Here is a 22,633-nt window from a genome sequence, read left to right as displayed (position 1 = left end):
TCTGGAAACATCCATGCAGTGGTGACAAAACTAAAAACAGCTCCTCTGGCTGGTTCGAAAACCTTGGAGTCATGACCGTCTAAAACCAAAGAGGTTTCATTCAGCTCTCAGGCTTCAGGATCACACTGTGTAAGAAACAGTCCTGGTGTAGTTCAGATAAAGGCAGCATTGTTTGATTCCTCTGTTTCCTCCTGTGTTTGGTCTGACTGAAGTTTATTCTGAGATTATCTCACTGTGAGATAGAATCAGTCCCGTCTGGGAGCTTTAATGTGTGTCACTGGGGCGTGCTCAGATAAAGTGTTTGGGTCTGTCTCCTCAGTAAAGTGAACACACCTGAAGATTCTTATCAGAGCTCAGGTGAAGCTTCATCCCTTCATTCTCATGTCTCTAAGGACCAAAATAAAGACGTCTTTGTATCTGAGAGGAGGAGGGAAAGACAATCTGCGGGCATGTTTTCACGTTTACTGTAGCTCTGTCATTATCTCACAATGAGGTCTTTATACGAGAGGCTCCTCCCATGCAGGGAGACGCAGGTGGACGACAGCCCGGCTGATTCTTCCCTCGCCCACTCTCGTCTGGTTCTGACGTCAGGGTCACATGGTCGAGTCCACAGACTGGAAAGGAGTCAAAGACACATCTTTGTCTGTCCATCTTTAATTATGAAGCGTCCCTCCCTCTATGCTGCGCGGGGATTAAATATGCTGCAGGGGAGGGGGGACTCCATCCTCGCTCGGGTTTTACTACATGTCATAAAGCAGTGATCCTTAGACACAGCTGTTAAAGGTCATATCAGGCTCAGTGTTGCCCTGCAGTCGGTTTGGGTTGTTCCAGATGTTTTGCAGGAGGTGTTAAAACAGATTGTGCATCAGTAGTGACCATAGTCCATTATATTATACGAGCAATGAAGATGAGCAGGAAGTTTATGTTTTATTAAGAGATGTGAAAAACAAACTGTCCGCTGCAAAGCTTCTCCAGCTCTTTGTGAATGACCTCAGGGTATCAGTCTGATACCAGTGCCACTGTGGGGAGAGGAGACTAATGTAACTCAGTGTGCAGTTTCAGCCTGTAGCAGCAGGACTTAGAGCTGGTACATGCCTGAGCCAGCTCTAAGCTCTATATAAAATCTTTATCTAGAAGGAAAGTTCAGGAACAAGCGGACAAACACACCCCAAATCACTTTGCACTTTCAACTTTGCATTTAAAAAGTCACTTGACAAGTAGGAGGTAAATCGATGCAACCCACCACAGCCTTTATTGCTTTACGGCCATTCAGAGGGGGAATTATTGTCATGAAAGATTGACGGCCAAATTCCACAAGATCCATGTCTGGTTCATCTCTGATCTGTCACAGCACCAAATAACATTTAGTCTTTGAAACCTGCACCACAGTGAAATGAAATTTAAAGCTGCATAAATGAGAGAAATTAACATTTTATTACTCAAAGGAGAACATTTAGTCTCTCAATCTCTGCACCTTTGTGCATGACATTATTTGCAGAGGTCTCCTTCTGTCTAAAACAGAACTCTTTATGGGTCCACTGTATGTCCTGCCTGCTCATATCTACATTTCCCACGCTGCCTCACCGGAGCGTCATATAATGTGACTGCTGACATTTTGAGCTCTGACGTTTGTCACGTGATTCCTGACGGCCAAATTCCACCAGATCTGTGTCCGATCCGTCTCCGATCTGTCATAGCACCAGATCTGATAGGTTTCTATTCTAGTCAATGTGTTAACTTCCACTGGATCCACTCTGTTGTGTTCCGGCTGCGTCTCTGATCCGGCAGGTCAGAGTCCTCCGGATCAGATACACAAGACTTCTATGTTTGCCAGATACTGGAGCACGACGCATCAATCTCAACAGAGCAGATGGAGCGGGACAGGAAGTCAGGTTTCACCAAAACAAAATGAAAACATCCGGTTAATTTTCAGAATAAAACACTCTGTGTTATCACCAGATCGTATTTCACTTAACTACAACAACAAACCAAATTCATGATGAGCGGAGCCAGGCCTGGAGCCCCCGTGCTGCTCATTATTGTCACAGAGACACAGTTCCCCGACCTGACAAACTGTGGTCTTTCTGTGAGATAATCTGTGATCCAGGAGACAAAGGAGGGGTCCACTCCTATCTCTTTGAGCTTGTCTCTGAGTATGATGGGCTGGATGGAGTTAAATGCCCTTGAAAAATCAAAGAACATAATTCTCACATAAGCGCCAGGTTCTTCCAGATGAGAGAGGGCACGGTGGAGCATGTAGAGGACCGCACCATTCACTCTACTGTGTTCTCTGTATGCAAACTGCAGAGGATGGAGTGTGTCTTTGATGTGAAGTCTCAGCAGGCGTAGAAGCAACCGCTCCAGGGTTTTCATTATGTTTGAAGTGAGGGCCACTGGTCTGTAGTCATTCAGTTCAGCAGGACATTTAAGCTTTGGTACTGGAACAAAACAAGATGTTTTCCACAGAGCCGGGACCTGCCCTTACTGTAGGCTCAGGTTGAAGATCCTCTGTAGAGGTTCACACAGTTGGGCAGCACAGTCCTTAAGCAGCCTTGGACACACACCATCTGGGCCAGCTGCCTTCCATGGGCACAGTCTCCCTGGCTCTAACCTCACTCCTGTTGCTGTGACAGACGGTGGAGGAGGCCCAGGTGTAAGAGGGGGTATAGCTGGAGTGGTGGAGATACACACGTGTGGAGAAGGAGGAGAAGAAGAAGGAGCAACAGTAGAAGAAGGAGTGGTCGCTGTGTCAAACCTGTTGAAGAACTGGTTGAGTTCATTGGCTCGGTCCACATCTCCCACTATTGGCTGTCTTTTGTTTTTGTTGTTGTCAGAGATGGTATTAATTCCTCTCCACACCTCACAGATGTTGCTGTGTTGTAATTTACTCTCTATCCTCTTTCTGTATTCCACCTTTGCCTCCCTTAATCTCCTCTTCAACTCATGTTGCACCTGTTTGAGCCGTTCTTTGTCACCATCTCTAAAGGCTTCCTTTTTCTAGTTGAGGATTGCCTTGATGTCACTTGTGATCCAGGGTTTGTTATTGGGGAAACAGCGGACAGTCTTTGTTGTTATGATTGTGTCTTTACAGAAGTTGATGTACTCAGTAAAACAATCAACCTGTCTGTCGATGTCCATGCTGTCTCTATAATGTTGTGTTTTATAAATTAATAAGTTTGTGCTTTTTTTGTTGTTTTATAAAATGCAGTTCCTTTCAACATTCATTTAGATATCTCACTATGGGACACGTTCCTCCCGTGAGTCCACCAGACATATATGACGTCTGCTCCCTAGAGGAGGGACATCCTTCTGGTAGAGAAGCCTGACGTGACGTCCTCTCTTCAGTCGGGGTGGGTGAGGACAAATCGTCCTCCAGTTCTTCCTGGTAGGCCAGCAAGAGCGACGACGAGTTCAGCAGTCTTTTTCCATCATTGATGGAAACAATCAGCTTTGGAAGGCATGGAGGGCCCAGCAGAGGTCATGGTGGACATCTGGGAGGGGTGGAGGTGAGCTGCCAACAGAGGTTCAACCCAAGGCAGGTTTGAGAATCTCTTTCCCTCCATGTCAACCCAAACCCCAAGCCCCCCTGGACGGGGTTTTGGCGGTAAGGGGATTGCTCCATGACCGGGTAGCTTCCTTGAGGCACTCAGGAAAGACCGGCAGCACCTGTCTGGTCGAGATCTTTTAACTTCGTAGCGTGACACGGTGGTCTCAGTCAAGGCTTCAGGCCACTCAATGTCAAGCTTTGCAGCCGCTCTCTTGCAGGCGTCATGCAGGTCCATGCTAGTGGAAGGGTTTGGAGAGCCGCTGCTAGCTTCACTTTAGACCATCAACTTTGCTGTCGGTAGAGTAGTAAGAGTCCACACAATTCTTATCGTCACCCTAGGGGCCGAGGCTGAGGGAGCCGAGGCTGAGGGAGCCCAGGCTGAGGGAGCCGAGGCTGAGGGAGCCCAGGCTGAGGGAGCCCAGGCTGAGGGAGCCCAGGCTGAGGGAGCACGGCTGAGGGAGCCCAGGCTGAGGGAGCCCAGGCTGAGGGAGCCCAGGCTGAGGGAGCCCAGGCTGAGGGAGCACGGCTGAGGGAGCCCAGGCTGAGGGAGCCCAGGCTGAGGGAGCCCAGGCTGAGGGAGCCCAGGCTGAGGGAGCCCAGGCTGAGGGAGCCCAGGCTGAGGGAGCCCAGGCTGAGGGAGCCCAGGCTGAGGGACTCAACTGATAAAAAGTGACTTTTAAAAATTCCCACTAAATTCCCACTTCATTTTTAAGACATTTTATAGCTAAATCTACAGAACTGTTGTTATTTTCAGTGTGCACAACTTCACAAACAGCACCCTGTACTTCAGTATGTATCATTTTGGCTTTTTTTAGATGTATTTTTTCTTAATGCTTTGAATTCTGAAATGTTGTAATTTGTTAAACACTCTTCAAACAGTCTTGTAAAAAGAAACAATATATGAGTCATCCAGATCAAACTCTTTGTTCATGAGGTAACTAGACGTGGAGTACATAAACAGCATTAAAACCAGCTCCAATGTGCTGATGTAATTCACTGACAGAGTCCTGAATGATTTACTGAGAGCACCTCGGTGGAGCGGAGCTGTCTGAAGCTGTTTGTCCTGCTCTGACAGGTTCAAAACCCTGAGCAGGTTCACCGTGTGATCAATCTTCTTCAGTTATCATCTCTCTACGACTGTCAACAACAGATAAATAAGATGCAACATTATCTCACAGCGTGCTGAGTGATGAGCAGCTGAGCATAAATCAGCTGCAGGCTGCAGGAAGGACTGAAATCATGTTGATCCTGATGATCTCCAGTTCCTTCACAGTAAACAGTTTCTGGAGTTTAAATGGCCTGAACTGGTGTGTCTCAGTGTGGCTGGACATACTACGCATTACGGTGAGCGTGTAAGATCATTTCCGTCTTCCTCTTACTCTGTGTTGCACCAAGCTCTAGACAGCTCTAACTCCAAATCTCAAGGTTTCTGCCTGTTAAAGGAAGTTTGTCCTTGCCACTGTCATTTGCTAAATGCTGCAAAGTGCTCTGCTCATGGTGGATTAAGATGAGATCAAACTGAGTCCTGTCTGTGGGATGGGACTGGATCTTATCCTGTCTTGATGTTGGGTCTTTGTTAATAATAGAACATACTCTATACACTCAAATGTACTCTAAGGGCCCGATCTACTAAAGGTTTGCGTGTATAAAAACACGTGCAAACTTGATAGCGCACGCAAAGCTGACGTACTAACCGGGAGCACCGAGGATTGCGTCTGTCAAATGAGCAAAATAGCACTCGCAAATCATTTAGCGTGTTTGCCTTCATGAATATGCAGAATACATGTAGATCATCAGAACGCGCAAAATACTGGGAGGAGGAGATGCAAATGTAAATATTTAGCACACGCAATGTGATTTATCAAACCTGAAGCAGATAGCGGGCGCTGTTTTTGCGTCTATATTTAGCACGTTTGAAAGGCAGGTGCAAACTGGCACAGCGTTACGCACACATGGCTGCGGTCACTGTAAAGCTCATCATAACATCGCTTTACAACATGCCCACAACAGCAGGGCTTACAAGCATTACTAAATGTTTTAGTCAATCAAACCAAGAGAACAAAATAATAATAATAAAACAACACAAATTCAAAGCAGTTCAGCACCACGGATAGTGACCGCATCATTCTGACACCCACTTTAACTTTTTCATATAATGAGAGCACAGTAGGTCACTGTATCAACAGATATACAGTTTAGTAAAATTGGCACAGCGGCTCACATGTTCACATACAAACAAAAAATCAATATGAAGTACTCGGCCTACTCACCACTGTTTGGACGAGCCTTAAGCTCTGCGGACTTGTCCACGATGCACTGTATGTCCATTTTCTTTGATCTGTCATTCTCAATAGATAACATGACATGTCCACTCAGTCTCTCCTGTCCCATCGTGCTCATCAAGGGGTTTTTAGTTAGTTTTAACTTGGAGAATGAGCGCTCACTGAGCTGCGCCAGGCAGCTCTGCGTAACTCCTCATCTCGTGCTTGCAGCAGTGTGTTGGGGTGAATTGACTCAAACATGTTCACAGTAACATTTAAGCTGGTGAATCTTTGGGACAGTTGCTGGATGATGATATCAGGCATTGAAAACGTTCACCCGAAAGTTGCTCCCTGGGACAGTGAGGCGACTGTCTTCATCCAAGTGACGCCTAACTTTTCTAGAGCAAGAGTGGCAGACTAAGCCTCATCAAATCGCTAAACTCCATCAAAACACTGATTGCGTTTTGGAGTAGAGTAGATGCGTTTATTTCATCGGCAGATCTTCTGTTTTTTCTCACATCATTCACCTTTTCACAGATGGCCTCCCAAATCGTGTTTCTAACGCTGAGATGTCTCTGCTGGTTTATTTCCCTCCTCCACAAAGACCTCCAACTCCATGTCTTCAAACTTCATTTACACATTTTAACTCTCCATGGTGACAGCCAATAGCACACGCAAAATCCTCATTAAAATAGGGCGGTCCACACCACTTTTGCACTTGTTATCAATTGCGCACGCAGTCTTAGTAGATCACCCGCAACACACTCAGAAATAACACGTGCAAAATTATTATTTGCACATGCAAATTAGTGCTCGTTATTTGGGATCTTAGTAGATCAGGCCCTTAGTCTATTTGTATGACTGATACATGAAGGCAGACGTCTCTGCTGCATGCTTCAGTGAGAGCTTGGTGGAAAAGTGGATACAGTTGAATTTGGTGTTAGAGGATCTCAGTTTGGTTTTACTAAATCATTGAACACCAACAGGACCCAGATGTTTAAGTGTGGTTTTCTATGATAGTGCAATCCTTACAAGTTGTACCTTGTTGTAAAGGTAAGTAATCTGGCTTTCCAATTATACTAAATACAATACCATTTTGGTATTATTGACTGATTCAAAGGTGTGACTTGCGCTCATACCTCTTTATTTATAAAGCCCTTATTAGGATGCTACGCTCATATTTATCTTCCATGCTAGTTATGTCCTCTGGAGCACAACACCACACACAAGAACAACTAAATAATAATAATAATAATACCTAAGTTTTATATAGCGCTTTTACAAGAACTCAAAGACGCTTTACAAGAGAGACAATAAATAAATACAATAAAGACATAATAATTAAAGGAATAATGAATGTGTGGGGAATGCCTGTTTGAAAAGGTAAGTTTTTAACTGTTTCTTAAATGAATGAAGTGAGTCAGAAGCACGGATGTGTGGGGGGAGAGAGTTCCAGAGGGTGGGGGCGGCTATGGCAAAGGCCCGGTCCCCCAAGGTACGGTGCTTGGATTTAGTGATGGGAGTGAGGAGGTTGGAGTCAGAGGATCGGAGGCGGCGGGAGGGGTGGTAGTACTGAAGAAGGTCAGTGAGGTATGGGGGGGCCAGGTTATTGAGGGATTTGTACGTGGTGAGCAGGATCTTGAAATGGATGCGCTGTTTTACGGGGAGCCAGTGGAGCTGTTGAAGGACAGGGGTGATGTGGTCTCTGGAGCGGGAGTGGGTGAGTAGCCGGGCAGCAGAGCTCTGTACGTATTGTAGTTTTTGTAGATGGGAGGAGGGAAGACCATACAGGAGGCTATTGCAGTAGTCGAGTCGTGAGGATATAAAAGCATGAATTAGGGTTTCAGCAGTGGATTTGGAGAGAGTGGGACGGAGGTGGGCGATGTTGCGGAGGTGAAAGAAGGCAGTTTTGGTGATGTGACGGATGTGGGGTTGGAAGGAGAGAGTCTGATCGAAGATGACGCCAAGGTTTTTGATCTGAGGGGAGGGGGTGACTGAGTGACCGTCTATGGAGAGCTTGAAGTCCTGGGCGGAGGGGAGGAGGGATTTGGGGCCGATGATGATGATTTCAGATTTGTTACTATTGAGTTTTAGAAAATTGGTGGTCATCCATGATTTTATTGCAGATAGGCAGGTGGTGAGGGTGGAAACAGTGGCAGCGCTGATTGTTTTGGTGGAAAGGTAGAGTTGGGTGTCGTCGGCGTAACAGTGAAATTGGAGTCCATGATGGCGAATGATGTGACCAAGGGGTAGGATGTACAGAATGAAAAGGAGGGGACCAAGCACCGAGCCTTGAGGGACACCATGGGTTACTGAAATGGAGTGGGATGAGCAGTTGTTAATGGAGATGAATTGCTGTCTGTCTGTGAGGTAGGATGAGAGCCAGGAGAGGGCTGAACCAGTTATGCCAGTGTAATGCTGTAAGCGGCTCACTCTCCAAGTTCCTAGAGTTCATTCAGAGCTGGGAAAATCTGCTTTTGGCTTTTTTGCACCATCTGCCTGGAACTCCCCTCAAAGCTCTTTAAAAATGAACGCATTTGTTTCTTTTAGTCATTTTACATCATTAGTTTTAAACTGTTTAACCTCTTTCAACCTTCTACCTGTTTTAACTGACTTTGTGTTAACATTGTTTTTCAATGATTATAACATTCTTTTTAATTGTTGTCTGTTTTTAATTGATCATCATTATTTTAAGGTTTTATCTTTTATTTGTTAGTCATGCTTTTTAATGTTTCTTTTATATGCTCAGCGTCATTGTAAATGAGGGCATTGCTCTCAATGATTTTCAAGTTTAAAGAAAGATAATTCATTAATTAATTAATCATTAAAGGGGAGATATAATTGACCAAAACAACATTTCCAAACTTTTTTAGAGGAGTAGATATGTCGGATTTCATGGATATCACTGTCACTACCCGCAGATTGATACGTGTTGTTTATGTTGGGATGGATTTTAAACATTGCATCCACTCGAGGATGCTCAAACAACCCTAACCCTAAACACGTTTACATCCGACCCCCACTCGAGTGATCTGCTGTAGCAGTCTGTCCCTGTGCCCGGGCGAGGTCACGTCATATGTTCTGAGTTCTCACTAACTCATCCAACCTGTCCTCAATAAGTTCAGCCATCTTCAAAAGTTTCTTCTTTGTGTTTTGTTTTGTCCCGACAGCTTCTCTGAGCTGCAGGGAAACATGTAAAGTAAACAGGCCCACTCTGCCACGGTTCAGCTCCAGCAACATAAAGACCAAACCCACACACCCTCTGACGTGGAGAAGTGAAACCACATGATGAGAAAGTCTCAGCTGTAAAGTATGAAGGTCTTCAGACCCCCTGTCTGCAGGTCCAGGTCCCCTCAGCGGAGATGTTATCAGTCTGATGGAGGTGGTGTGTTCCTAACGTCTCCTGACAGGTACAGAGCTGTGAAGGGGCTCGTCCAATCAGAGAGCAGAGGACAGCAGCTCTGCTGAAAGGCAGGAATGTCTCTGAGTGTTCTCTGTGTGAGAGGGATGAGCTCACTGCAGGAGTCCTGACAGGGTGTCCTTTCCAAACCAGTTCACAGATAGGTTACTCCCTCTGACGCAGTGTTTGGAAGAATTTTAACAGTTTCTTTCTCTGTTTTTTTAAGGCTGATGGTCTAAAGACATCGATGTTGTGAGCCAGCTGCAGCCTGAGACAGATTAGATCAGTGTACCAGCTCTGGATGTGACGTGTGCGTAAATCCTCAGCTCTTTGAAAAGGTTCATCAAGTCTCTAAAATGAGAAGCTGCAGATTGAAGACCATACCAGTCCTGACGTCTGGAGGATGACAGCCAGCCTACGGAGCTCTTTACAAAGTGTTTCAACCAACAAGAGCTCCACCTGTATCATAAACCCATCATCTCTAAAGAAGACTGATTAAACTACACTCTGGACTCTTGACATCTGGTTGTTCCTGTAACATCACTGTTTCTGTTAGCGCCCCCTGCAGCTGTGGAGTTTGTGTTGTGACTTTGCATTGTTTGTGTAATTACAGCACGTTTACAGGTAATGTGTTTGTTTGGTCTTTTTGCAGCATGTTTCTTTTACAGTGTGTTTCCATCCATCCATCCATCCATCCATCCATCCATCCATCCATCCATCCATCCATCCATCCATCCATCCACCCTGCTTTGTTTTGTTTTTACTCATGCTCAGCTGGTTGAGCTGAAGCCGGCCAGCTTGTCGGCTCGGGCCGCTGGATGTTCCTGTAGAGCTCTGGAGATTTAGGATGCATAGAGGCAGAGGAGGCATAGAGCTACGAGGAGGAGAGCTGGTATAAGAAACATGAGGTTTATGGAGAGGAGATAGAAGCCGTGTCTCTCCTCTCTCATCATGGGCAACATCTCTGGATCTCTGGATAATAAGATGGACGAGCTAACAGGACTAGCCAGGAGTCAGACTGAGTTTCAGGAATGTAGCATGGTGTACTTCACAGAAACGTGGCTGCATCAGGATATTCCAGACCACAACGTCTCCATTGACGGCTTGCAGACTGTCCGGGCAGACCGGGATAGACCTGAGAGCGCTGTGGGCCTCCGACCATATTATCTGCACAGGGAGATCTCACATGTCATACTGGTAGCTGTTTACATCCCCCCTCTGTCAACCCGACTACAGCGTCCAACGTTCTCAACGCTGCCATAGCCAGACTCCAGACAGACCACAAGAGTGCCCTCTTCCTGATCTCCAGACAGACCCCCAGAGTGCCCTCTTCCTGATCTCTGGGGACCTCAACCATGTATTTATTTTCTGCATAGATTATTATTGTATTTGTATAACTTATTGTGTATAGAGCAACTGTAATGACCGAATTTCCCCCCTGGAGTAAATAAAGTCGGATGTTCTGATTTCTGTTTCCACATTTGTTTAAGACTCCTGCATGTGTTTCTGAAATTGTTTCGTTTGAATGTTTTGGTAGAAATGTAATCATTTAAAAGGAAAACACAAAATGATTGATTATTACACATAATTAATAAAAAATGAATTGAACTCCCTGCATGAAGCTCACATTTAGTCAAATATGATCTCTTCATTTTTATGAGGTCATTTTAAAACTGAGGGAATTTAATACAAATCTCAAAGGATTTTAACCACTGGAAGGTCAACCAGAGGACACGTATTAAGATTGCATCAGGCTTTATTTTACATAAAATACACTATAAGGGCATCCAGAGGATAATTTTATACATTTAGTTATATAGAAGGGCATCCAAAGGAGACCTTTTGCATTTTCTCACAAAAGCGACAACTACAAGAAAACATTTTATACCTGGAGTTTACTAGAAGATAACTTTTCAACATGTGAACCACAAGTCAGGCATCCAGACAGACCTTTTTTAACCTGAGGAACAATAAATAGTCATCCAGAGGTTTTTAAAAAAAACAAAAAAAAACATTTAGTTCCCAGGAGGGGAATCCAAGGGGCACTTTTGGTGCACTCAATCCAGTGGAGAAGAACCCAGAGGCCACTTTTTAACATCTATCAATCATAAGGGCATCCAGAGAGCATTTCTGTTACCTGGTATCCAGTGAAAGAGCACCAGAGAAGGCAATTTACAACGTTTATGTATCACAGCGGAATCCAAGAGGGCACTTCAGGGCGGTTAATATAGGTTTTGTCATTTCGGACAAGAGTTCCGGGGTCTTTTAGCCCCTAAAACTACTTTCCCCTGAGCTAAAAGGTTCCTGTGCCCCCATTGTTGTCTGCATTTCGACCTCGGGCTGAAGTCCCGGGTAGATTGTGCAAATCAGGCCAGTGATGTATGGAGAAAAAAAAAAGTGAATGCACTACACCACCAGACCAGTAGAGGGCAGTAAAACAAAGAGGAATGCCATTCATCACAGATGGCACCATAGAAGCAGACAGACAGGCAGGTATCATTATGAGCAACACAACAGTTAGCCTGTTAGCATGAAGAGACTCAGCTGGTCTGTTTTAGATGGTGCTATATTTCATCACAGATGGATTCACTGAATCAACACGTGAGAGGAGATAAGCGCAAGTAGCAAAGACGTTTCAACACGGCTTTAAAATCCTTTTGAACTCAAAAAGCCGTGGCAGAGATCGACCGGTGTTTTGGTTTAAACAGCGACCCTGTTAACTGGAGACTTTCAGATGGATGCATCCCTCATAAACGTCTTTAGACGATCATTAAATATCTGATGAGGATATTTTGAAATCTTAATAAAAACTAAACTAGTTTGCATTCCCAGGAACTCCCTCTGTGTTTCAACAGCTGTGTAAACTCCACAAACACTGACACGTTCAGCTGAAGGTCTCCAGTTTACAGGGTCACTTTTAAAACCGGAACACCGGGAGGAGAGACTCATTCACGGTGGGCTGAGAGAAGACTACTGTTACAAGCTGCTAAATCAAGAGAATCACAGCTTCTTCTTTTGAAAAGTACACACACATACAAAAAAGATAGAACAAATCAAAACTAATGAAAGAAAGAGAAATCAAGTGAATCACAGATGTGTGTGATGTTATTGTGGACGGAGGGAGGAATAAAAACACTGCGGTTAATCTACCAATCAGACACATTCAGCATTGTTGGCCCCACCCCCAAAAGTCCCAGGACCTTTGGAAAGTACCACCCCCCTAGCAGGGTTTTTTTAGGGGGGAGATTATCTACCCCTGAACTAAATTTAGACCCTGGGTCCAACGGTCGAAACGCACGTAGTTCAGGGGTTAAGTTCCTGCGGTTGAAAAACGCCTTTTGAGACATGAGGGCATCGGGGGGGTTGCTCTCATGTCCCCCGTGAGTACCACTGCAATGTTTGTCTGCAGTGTGTTGATACAATCCTCTGTGAATGTTACAATCCAGAGAGAAAAGCCTCTTACCTGCAGCTCTTTGCTCTTCCTCTGCAGCTCCATGTTCAGAGATTCTTCTTCCTCCAGCTTTGTGCTGGTGCTGCTTATCTCCAGGTCCTTCCTGCAGACACAGATATAGACTAAATAAGGATGACATGATGTTTTCACTCATGCATTAAATCTGACACTAATGCTGAGAGGAGGACTTTTTTATCAACAGAAACATTTAGTTTTCTTCAGTTCAGCTCTGTTTTGACTTTATTGCTTTTAGTTAGTGTTTTCATTAGGGGGTGTAACGTTTCATCCACTACATGGATGTGTCCATTTATATTCCTATGATCCGACTACATCGATCTGTGCTCAGCAAGTTGTCCTTCCAGACGACATATATGGATCTAACATCGTTTTAAAAGGTAATAAATGGATTGTATCCATACTAGGAAATAACACATTGGATTTAAGCACAGCAGACTTTATATGGATGTGTTTTTTTTACACTTTTAATGATAAAGACGTTAGACGTTACTCAATTCAGGCTGCCTGTCTGTGACGTCATCGCCATGCGCCAGCAGACAACAAAACAGCATGGCGGACGGCAGAGGAGAAGCCGGCGAGCAAGAAATGATCAAGCCACCGACCTGCCAACACTCCCGATTTAGGCGGGAGTCTCCCGCTTTTTAATTTATTCTCCCGCTGTACTCCTGAGTTGTTATTTCTCCTGATAGTCTCCCTACTTCATGTTGATGTCAATCAAATGAGCATCCCACAACTTCTATGGGGGGGGTTGCGTGCTCATTTAATTGATGGGGCATGTGCTCCTCTCCCTGTAGATGGTTTGATCCAAAAGATGCTGCATGAGATGGTTTCTGACAGCAGGTAAACCCAGACACCGAGCGACAGGTAGATCTGTGACACCGATAGCTGAAGTGTTCATTAGACGGATTGTTCTGAGTTCAACAAACTTCTGCTCTCCTTAAAGATTTGATCCATCCCTCATTAAAGTGGGTTAGCCCTGTTCTTGCTAGCTAACTTAAGTTGTGACGTGCAATAACACAGCATCCTCTTTAAAGTCCATCAGGAGAGTTTAGAGCTGTGTGAGTCTGATGACAGAGTGCTGACAGTGTCACTATCACAATATCACAGGTGAAGTTATTAAAGGCACTATGAGGAGTTTTTAACTGTCTGAGAAACAGACTGAAACTGATACTGATGCCTCTTTATGACCCTCAAAAGCAAACAAGACCATCTACAACAACACTGATACCTTCTCTGTTGTCATTTTAAAGGGGACATATCACGCTTTTTTCATCAATATATATTGGTCTAAGAGGTCCCCAAAACATGTCTTTAAAGTTTATGCTCAAAAAAACACTTTGAAATCAGATTTTGGTCTGCCTGAAAAACCCTCTTCTTCATTCCTCATCAGAACACTCTGTTTCTCTCTGACGCCCCCTCAGGAAGTGGATGTGCCTTGGCTGTCCAGCACGTTGATCTAATGTTTACAGGTTGGCTGAATATACACGGCTGCTCAGAGATCGCGTTACTTCAACCCTCTGAATCTGATCCTGACGGAGAGGCGCCTGCAGCAGGACCTTTCTGAACCATTGGTCATAGATTTAGTGTTTCTTGTTGTTTTATTTATCAGTATGTAGACGTGTGTCTTGGTACACAGCTACGAGAATGTAGCTATGTGGCTATGCTAACTAGCGCTAGCACTTATCCATGATAAATAAAAATCATCCACTAGATCTTCAAATCTGCAGACGTGGGGAGTAAAACTGACCTCTGCCAGAAAGGCAGCGGGACCTTTTATGAAGGATTGGTCACAGATTTAGTGTTTCTTGTTGTTTTATTTGTCAGTATGTCGACGTGTGTCTTGGTACACAGCTACAGCTACAGCTACAGCTATAGCTATGAACATGTAGCTATGTGGCTATGCCAATTAGCGCTAGCACTTATCCATGATAAATAAAAATCATCCACTAGATCTTCAAATCTGCAGACGTGGCGAGTAAAACCGACCTTTGTGTTTATTAAGACAGCCTACAACTAGCATGCCTCCCTCCTAAGCTCCTTGTTAGCACACATTTGTGCAGGGAATGAAAAACGGGGAGGGATTCAGTATTATTTTATACAGTCTATGGGCTGAACAAGCTCCGAGCTCTGACTCCGTGACAGACCGGATATTGTTGTGACGTAACAAAAACACTGAAGTCTGAAACGGCTCGTTTCACACACATTTACAGAAAGGTGGAGAAATCAGAACAGGGGCAGAATGGATTTTTTTCATTCTCGGGGGGTTTGTAGACATGCCAGGGAAACATATTTCAGGTAAAGAACCATTAAAAAGTCCATTTTGCATGATATGTCACCTTTAATGTCTAAAACTGCTCTGAGGGGGTAGGTGTCAGAACAGATGATTGACATCTCGCTTTAGAAACACCCTTTTTTGGCTGTTTTCATGGCAAATAATCACATTGTAAGATAAGTCTAAATGTTAAAGGACAACAGGATAAGGTTATTGTCTGAAGACAATTATTTTGCATGTACAGAACAAGAGATAAGAGGTATCACTTTGTCCACAAGGGGGTGCCAGAATCGATACAAGCTAAAAGTTCCTCACAGCAGCTTTAAATCATATAATCCATAATTAATTTATACCTGATTCCCTTACAAGAAACAACAATAATCTAGGACTGTCCAGTATCAAGGGATTTATTTCACAGTCACACTGGTTGAATTTTTGGCTGAAAAGTCACTGAATCGTTTCAGATCGTATCGTTCTAAATGATCCAATATCGTCCTTTAATCGTATCTGCAACCACGAATCATGATACGAATTGAATCGTTGTTAAAAAAAATCATTACACCCCTAGTTTTCATGTGTTCAAACATATTTAAAGCCCAAGTTTGGCCACCGTGTTTCCACTTCATTTCATCCTTCAAGTGTTGAACAGAGCTTTTTCAGAGTTATGGATGTTTATTTTCACTCAGCTTTATGTTGATGCTTAATGACACATTAAATGTTGATATTCTGTATGAATTCTAAACACTCCAAATCATGTTCCCAGAGGCTTTAAATCCTGAAACAAAGTGAAGTCTCTCCTGTCGATGTTTCTAAAGATACGAGCACGGGGAGAGCAGAGCCGGTGACATAACAGCGGAGGTTCAGTGAGCTGTGAATGAAAACGGTGATGAACCAAAGAAATAGGGCGTCCTCGTTACAGCGTTACTAATGTTTGTTTGTTTTAGCTGTCAGGGTGAGTGACAGGTTTCATCCTCTCTGCCTGTTTGGAAACACAGCAGCTTAGCAACCAGGTGAGTCACTTTATAAACCTTCACTGAGAAACAAGGTCAACCAGCCACTGAGGTTTAATCCTCATCATGCGCATGTTATTGTTCACTGATTGATGTGTGCGTGCGTGCGTGCGTGCGTGCGTGTGTGTGTGTGTGTGTGTGTGTGTGTGTGTGTTTGTCCTGACAGCTGCTTCTTGTCTCTGCATCATTGCTGCAGGACCATTTCAGTGATTGATTCCATAGTCTCTCATCATATCAGAGAGGACAGGCAGAAACATGCGGTGTGTGAGTGAAGGTAACTGGACTGTGAAGCAGGTGTTACATACTATCACAGGTGAAGCTCTCCTACCTGAGGATGACATCATGTCAGAGTGACAGGGATTAATAGATACCATGAGAGGGGATAAATTCTGCTGTCACATGCAGTCAGGATTAAAGCGTGCAGTAAATCTAATAATAATCATTTCACTCTGCGTCTTTTCTTCTTTCTCATGCCGGCTGATGTGAAAGTTTACGAGCTGAATTTGAAGCCAGAATAGAGTTTCTATAAACAGAACGTGTTTCCCCTCTGGTCTGTGACTGCAGGGTGAAGTCGACTCAGCTTTTTATCGCTTTACGACTGATTACAAGTTACAGAAAGCTCCACAGAGTGATGATGATGATGATTACACAGATAAAAAAGAAATCCTGGAAAGTGGATAAGAAAAGTGCTCATCTTCACAAAACCAGCCTGTGATCAGTCGGTGAGGAAGAGGATCAAAGACGAGGAGCTACGAGACAAAGAGAGCGCAGACATACAGTACAAGCAGCTCAGAGAAGCTAGCACATCGACATGCTAACATTCTTACAGACCAGGACAATGCTAACACACTGATGGTTAGCATGTTTATTAAAAAGGTAAAGAAGTTAGCTCATTAAATGTCCTTTAACAACTTTTAATATGGGCCAGGTGTTAAACAGGTTAGCAACGGATGTGTTTCAGGACAGAGTCTTCCTCCTAGGCTTGTCTGTACACGATTCAAAGCTTGATCTGTTCCATTCCATTCTATTCTGCTTTGATCTATTTCATTCCATTCAATTCTGCTTTGATCTATTTCATTCTATTCTAATCTGCTTTGATCTCTTCCATTCCATTATGCTTTGATCTGTTCCGTTCCATCCTATTCTACTTTGATCTATTTCATTCTTTTCTATTCTCCTTTGATCTATTTCCATTCCATTTAATTCGGCTTTGATCTATTTCATTGTATTCTATTCTCCTTTGATCTCTTCCATTCCATTTAATTCGGCTTTCATCTATTTCATTGTATTCTATTCTGCTTTGATCTCTTCCATTTCACTCCACTCTTTTCTCCTTTGATCTATTTCCATTCCATTTAATTCGGCTTTAATCTATTTCATTGTATTCTATTCTGCTTTGATCTCTTCCATTCCATTTAATTCAGCTTTGATCTATTTCATTCCATTCAACTCTGCTTTGATCTGTTCCGTTCTATTCTACTTTGATCTATTTCATTGTATTCTATTCTGCTTTGATCTATTTCCATTCCATTTCATTTGGCTTTGATCTATTTCATTGTATTCTATTCTGCTTTGATCTCTTCCACTCCATTTAATTCGGCTTTGATCTATTTCATTGTATTCTATTCTGCTTTGATCTCTACCATTCCATTTAATTCGGCTTTGATCTATTTCATTGTATTCTATTCTGCTTTGATCTCTTCCATACCATTCAACTCTGCTTTGATCTGTTCCGTTCTATTCTACTTTGAGATATATCATTATTCTCTATTCTGCTTTGATCTCTTCCATTCCATTCAACTACTTTGATCTATTTCATTCTATTCTCTTCTGCTTTGATCTCTTCCATTTCACTCCACTCTATTCTCCTTTGATCTAGTTCCATTCCATTCAATTTTGCTTTGATCTGTTCCATTCCATCCTGTTCTACTTTGATCTATTTCATTGTATTCTATTCTGCTTTGATCTCTTCCATTCCACTCCACTCTATTCTGCTTTGATCTGTTTCATTCTATTCTATTCTGCTTTGATCTGTTCCGTTCCATTCTCCTTACTTCAGATTGATTTGATATGTCGTTTGTGTTCAGATTGTCCCTGGTGTTTATTTCTATTGTTATGGGGTTTCAGCCAATCAGAATCAAGTATTGAACACAGCTAGGTAATAACCTGCTGTAAACAGGTGAGTTGTTTATAAATTCAGACGTACAGTTGTCATGAAGAGAGAAATGAGCTACAGAGACCCAAACTGTTTTTGTACCAGGCTGTAAACATGTTTATTTCTGCTGTAACATTTTAACATGTGGCTCTATGGGGACGGACTCACGGCAGGAGACACACTCTAGTGGACACTCAGGGAACTACACACTCTTTATTATTTCAACACTGATGTTCTTTGATGAAAATATCAAGCAGCCACCATGCTCATATTGTAATCTGCAGAACCACAGTTCTTTGTAAGTAAAGATTTAACACAGGCCAACACCAGATTTCTCCTCAGCTCGAATGAAAAGGTTGGTGTAGATGTTTTGCAGTGTGAGCTTCTAACTCTGGCGTGAGTCTCTGACCTTTTGATGAGCTCCTCCAGCCCGCTCCGGTTCCTCTCCATCTCTCCCAGACTCTCCTGAGTGGATCTGCTGTCGCCCTCAAGCTTCCTGCGGCTCTTCTCCAGCTCGCCGCGCTGACGCCGCTCCTGCTCCAGACAAAACTCCAACTGAACAAAACCCAGAGAAGAGAAAAGAGAAAACTCACAATGTAGAATTAATACAGCAGTTCACAGTTTTTCTGAGTGCTAACACTGCTAACAGTATTTTATTAAATATATCTGCCAATGAAAAGATATTTTGTGCCAGTAGTCAATAACTTTAATATCGACCATTTATTAAATTTGACAATTTTTATACTTAAATTAAATGTTTTAAAGTTTCCCAGATTTTCCATGGTGTGTTGGCCGACAGGGTTAGAATTAAGTGAAACAACCTGAAGTTTCCATTCCTCATATTACTGCTTAATAATATTACTACAATATTTAATGTGTGCAGCATGTGTGCTTCTGTTGGTCAGAGCTCAGAACGGTCTTATACTGACATGGCTCAGGCAGTGTTTCCCTCACTCTCAGTAACACACTGTGGGATTTATTAACCATGACCAAAGCTAGCTGTTTAAGAAAGTTATCTTCTGCAAACATTTTGTTTTTACTGTTAAATTCATTATTTTAAACCTGCATCAATCCAAAGCTCTTCATTGACAGCAGATCAATTGATTGGATGATTGAGAATCTGACAGAAAACAGATGCCACAGATGCAAGACGCTTGAGAGACAAACATTTAGTGGTGTTGGTGGCAGTGATCATTTCGTTAACGGAATTATGATGAAAAATGTTCGTCAACGACGAAAGTCTTTAAAGATGGCGTGATGACTTCCTGTGACAGGCTGAGTTATTATCTGAGGGACTCAGTGTTAGCTTGGTCTCTACCTGCAGCAGGTGTGCTTTATGAACCAGCTCTCCTCACCTCCATGCATCTGTCTCATCTTCATTGAGGATTTTTACCCCCGGTGTGTGTTAGTGACAAAGACACAACCGGGGGACGTCTGTTTAATATTTGAGGTTTGATGTTTCTGCCGCTATTACCGTAAAAAGCTCCTACAGCTTGATTTAATCCAGTTTGGTGAAACATCAGACACATTTAGTAAGTCTTGATCAACTCCTTGTCATCAAAGATGCAGATGCATTTCAGAGTGCCGTGAACTGACTGTCTGTCCAGGTCGCCTGTCACTCTAGGTGCATTCAGGGACGGTCGTAAATGTGCATTACAGTCCTTTCATGGCATTTTTCTGTGAGTCAAGAGAATCAAACTACAGTCACAGTGGTCACAGAGAGAATGTTTTCTTTTGACATTTTAGCAGAGACAGGCTGAATTATTTCACTTCAGATATCATACAAGCAAAAGTGTTAAAGGAGTGAAATGTTGACGATTTTAACACTTGGTATAACCCTGATACTGATATCCAATCAACTACATGAATTATTTAAAGAGTGAGGATGTTTTGGCAAAAATCAAAGACTAAAATGTTTTGAGTTTTCGTCGACTAAACTAGACTAAAACTATAAAGGGCTGAAAAGACTAAAATGTGACTAAAACTAACAGGCATTTAATCTAAAGACTAAGACTAAATCTAAAATAGTCGCCAAAATGAACACTGGTTGGTGGAGACCAAAATCAGAGCATAAAGGATGGTGGTGCCTAAAACGTCTATAATGATGTTCACTATGATACTATAAGCATTGATGTAATGTCAGTGAATAGCTTTCAGCCTTTTATAACTCTCCTAAAAGGCTGACTGAAAATGCTTTAAGGCACATTGAGGCAAAGTTTAATCTCGACCATGTAACTCTTGAAGCAAGCGTAACCTCATCAGTCTCCCAAAGTTGAATTTAAAGGCAGTATTTGTGACAGGGTCAAAAATGAGGATTCTTTGTGTGTTTTTACTTTCATTTGTATTAGCATGTATGTTTCAGTTATACTTCAATGGATTGCTGTGTTTTTGAGCATTTGTGTAATGTTTTTATGAACTGATTTTATTATGTTTAGATGTTTTAATCAGTGGACTGTGTCTAGAAGACTCTGAACTGGGACCTGCTGAGTCACACCTCCACCTTTAATTAGGTCATCAGTTGCAGGTGCGGCGGAGGCTGCAGACAAGGAGAACAACTGACTTTACTGGACTCTGACTTTAATTTGACTTTGCTAAGTAGTGTTTTATTGTTGCAGCTCGTTATTACACCTGCCACTTGTTTTGGAGTCTATTTATGAACCTTTTATGATAATAAATCAGATCATTGTGCATTTTAGTTTCCTGTCTGGTTTTTAACTCTGCTCCCCCTGATTTTAAGAACCTGTGTTTTTTAAAGAGTCCTAGACTCCACATTTTAAATCCTAGGTGGCGTTGTTGTTAAAGTGAGTCTCTGTTAATGTGTGTCACTGTGGGCATGTGACACGGGAAGACTTGACTCGACATATGAAATCCTGGCTTTAGATTTTTGGATCAGCTTTGTAAATCCCTCTGGAACTCTACGCTCCCAACATGCAGGCTTGCTAGTTGTACCTAAAATAGAACCTTCAGTTATCAGGCCCCTCTCCTTTGGAATCATCTACCAGTCAGGGTCCGGGAGGCAGACGCCCTCTCTACTTTTAAGAGTAGGCTTCAAACTTTCCTTTTTGATAAAGCTTATAGTTAGAGCTGGATCAGGCTTGGACCAGTTTTGTCATGCTGCTATAGGCCTAGACTGCCGGGGGAACTGGCACACTGACACACTGGGATCCTAGCTTACCCCCTTCCCCCCAACCCCCTCATCACTTACTTTAACTCTGCCTGTCCCATTAAAGTTACTAACCATAGACCTTTCTGGAGTCCCTGAGCTCCCTTGTCTCTTAGGTTCCTCTGAGCTGCCGTAGACGTCCTCCTGCTGCAGACGATCTGGACTCCAGCTGCTACGGATGTGCTGGACTCCAGCGGCAACAGCTACTACTACTCGTCTCATCACTATCACTTCTCTCTCTTACTCCCCTCTATCTGTCTTTCCAGACCCAACTCGGTCGAGGCATGATGTGTGTCTAACATGAGTCTGGTTCTGCCTGAGGTTTCTGCCTGTTAAAGGAAGTTTTTCCTCTCCACTGTAACTAGCTAAATAATGCGAGGTGCAATGCTCATGGTGGATTAAGGTGGGGTCAGACTGAGTCTTACCCTGTCTTGGTGTTGGGTCTCTGTTCATAATTTGACATAGAGTGGTCTAGACCTCCTATGTTTGTAAAAGAGTCTTGAGATAACGTTTGTTGTGATTTGGCGCTATACAAATAAAGATTGATTGATTGATTTATAAATAACAACAATGTAAAATCACCAAACATGAACTCACATCCTCAGCTTGTATCTGCAGCTTGGTTTTCTCTTTGAACAGGAGGTTCACCTTGTCCTCCTCGCTCTGCAGATCCTCGATGGCCTGCTGTCAGGAGGAAAAAACAAGATGAAGAGGACGTCTGAGTCTGTTCTGCATCAATGATTCTCCATCATCCTGCAGCATCGCCTCACATCCGTCTGCAGATATTCAGGTTCTCGGTCTCTCCATCATTAGAACAAAAGCAGAACATCATGCTCTCTGTGTTCCCCTTCCGTCCCAGACTGTATCCACAATCTCACACATGTTCAACAAACAGGATGAAGATAATGAAGCCTGATGCTAACTCTTCTCCCTCAGATGACGCTCTCGTGCCCACTGCTACTGTGGGTCAAACATCTGGATGACGTTAGTGATCGGGCCTCTGAAAGCTGACTCAGACAGATTAAAGAACTCAAAGCAGAGAGCTGTCAGCTGACGGGAGCAAATTTATCACCACAGAACACAGAACACATGGTTCAGTTTTCATACACTGTTTCATTGAGGGAGCTTTCTTTACTAAGCTGTTAAATATACAATCACAGATAATGTCACATGCCAGTGTTCAGAGCACACACTGAGCTTTACATAAATCTGGATTATGGCAGACTTCATGGTGCACAGCGCTGCAGTAAATTCAGTTCTGTTTAAATCATCAGAATGTATTCTGGACTCTGAAGTCGGATACTTAAATACTGTGTTATACAGGACTTCCACCAGATCCATCTCCGGTCCGTCTCC

General features: G+C 43.2%; 1 protein-coding gene across 2 annotated transcripts in view; it reads right to left on the bottom strand.

Moving 5' to 3' along the window:
- LOC117830060 (putative uncharacterized protein MYH16) overlaps positions 1-22,633 on the bottom strand; it is a 123,564-nt gene that overhangs the window by 48,025 nt on the left and 52,906 nt on the right. For both annotated transcript variants that reach the window (XM_034707979.1, XM_034707978.1), the window contains exons 4-6: positions 21,875-21,961; positions 18,524-18,669; positions 12,672-12,762 (exon numbers count right to left, since the gene is read on the bottom strand). In XM_034707979.1, coding sequence (XP_034563870.1) covers positions 12,672-12,762; positions 18,524-18,669; positions 21,875-21,961 — 324 coding nt within the window. The remainder of the gene's footprint in view (positions 1-12,671; positions 12,763-18,523; positions 18,670-21,874; positions 21,962-22,633) is intronic.

The sequence above is a fragment of the Notolabrus celidotus genome, chromosome 18 (genome assembly GCF_009762535.1).
Source record: "Notolabrus celidotus isolate fNotCel1 chromosome 18, fNotCel1.pri, whole genome shotgun sequence".
Taxonomy (NCBI): Eukaryota; Metazoa; Chordata; class Actinopteri; order Labriformes; family Labridae; genus Notolabrus; species Notolabrus celidotus.
The sequence above is the reverse complement of the archived record's forward strand: the minus strand, read 5'-3'. Positions and strand labels throughout refer to the sequence as shown.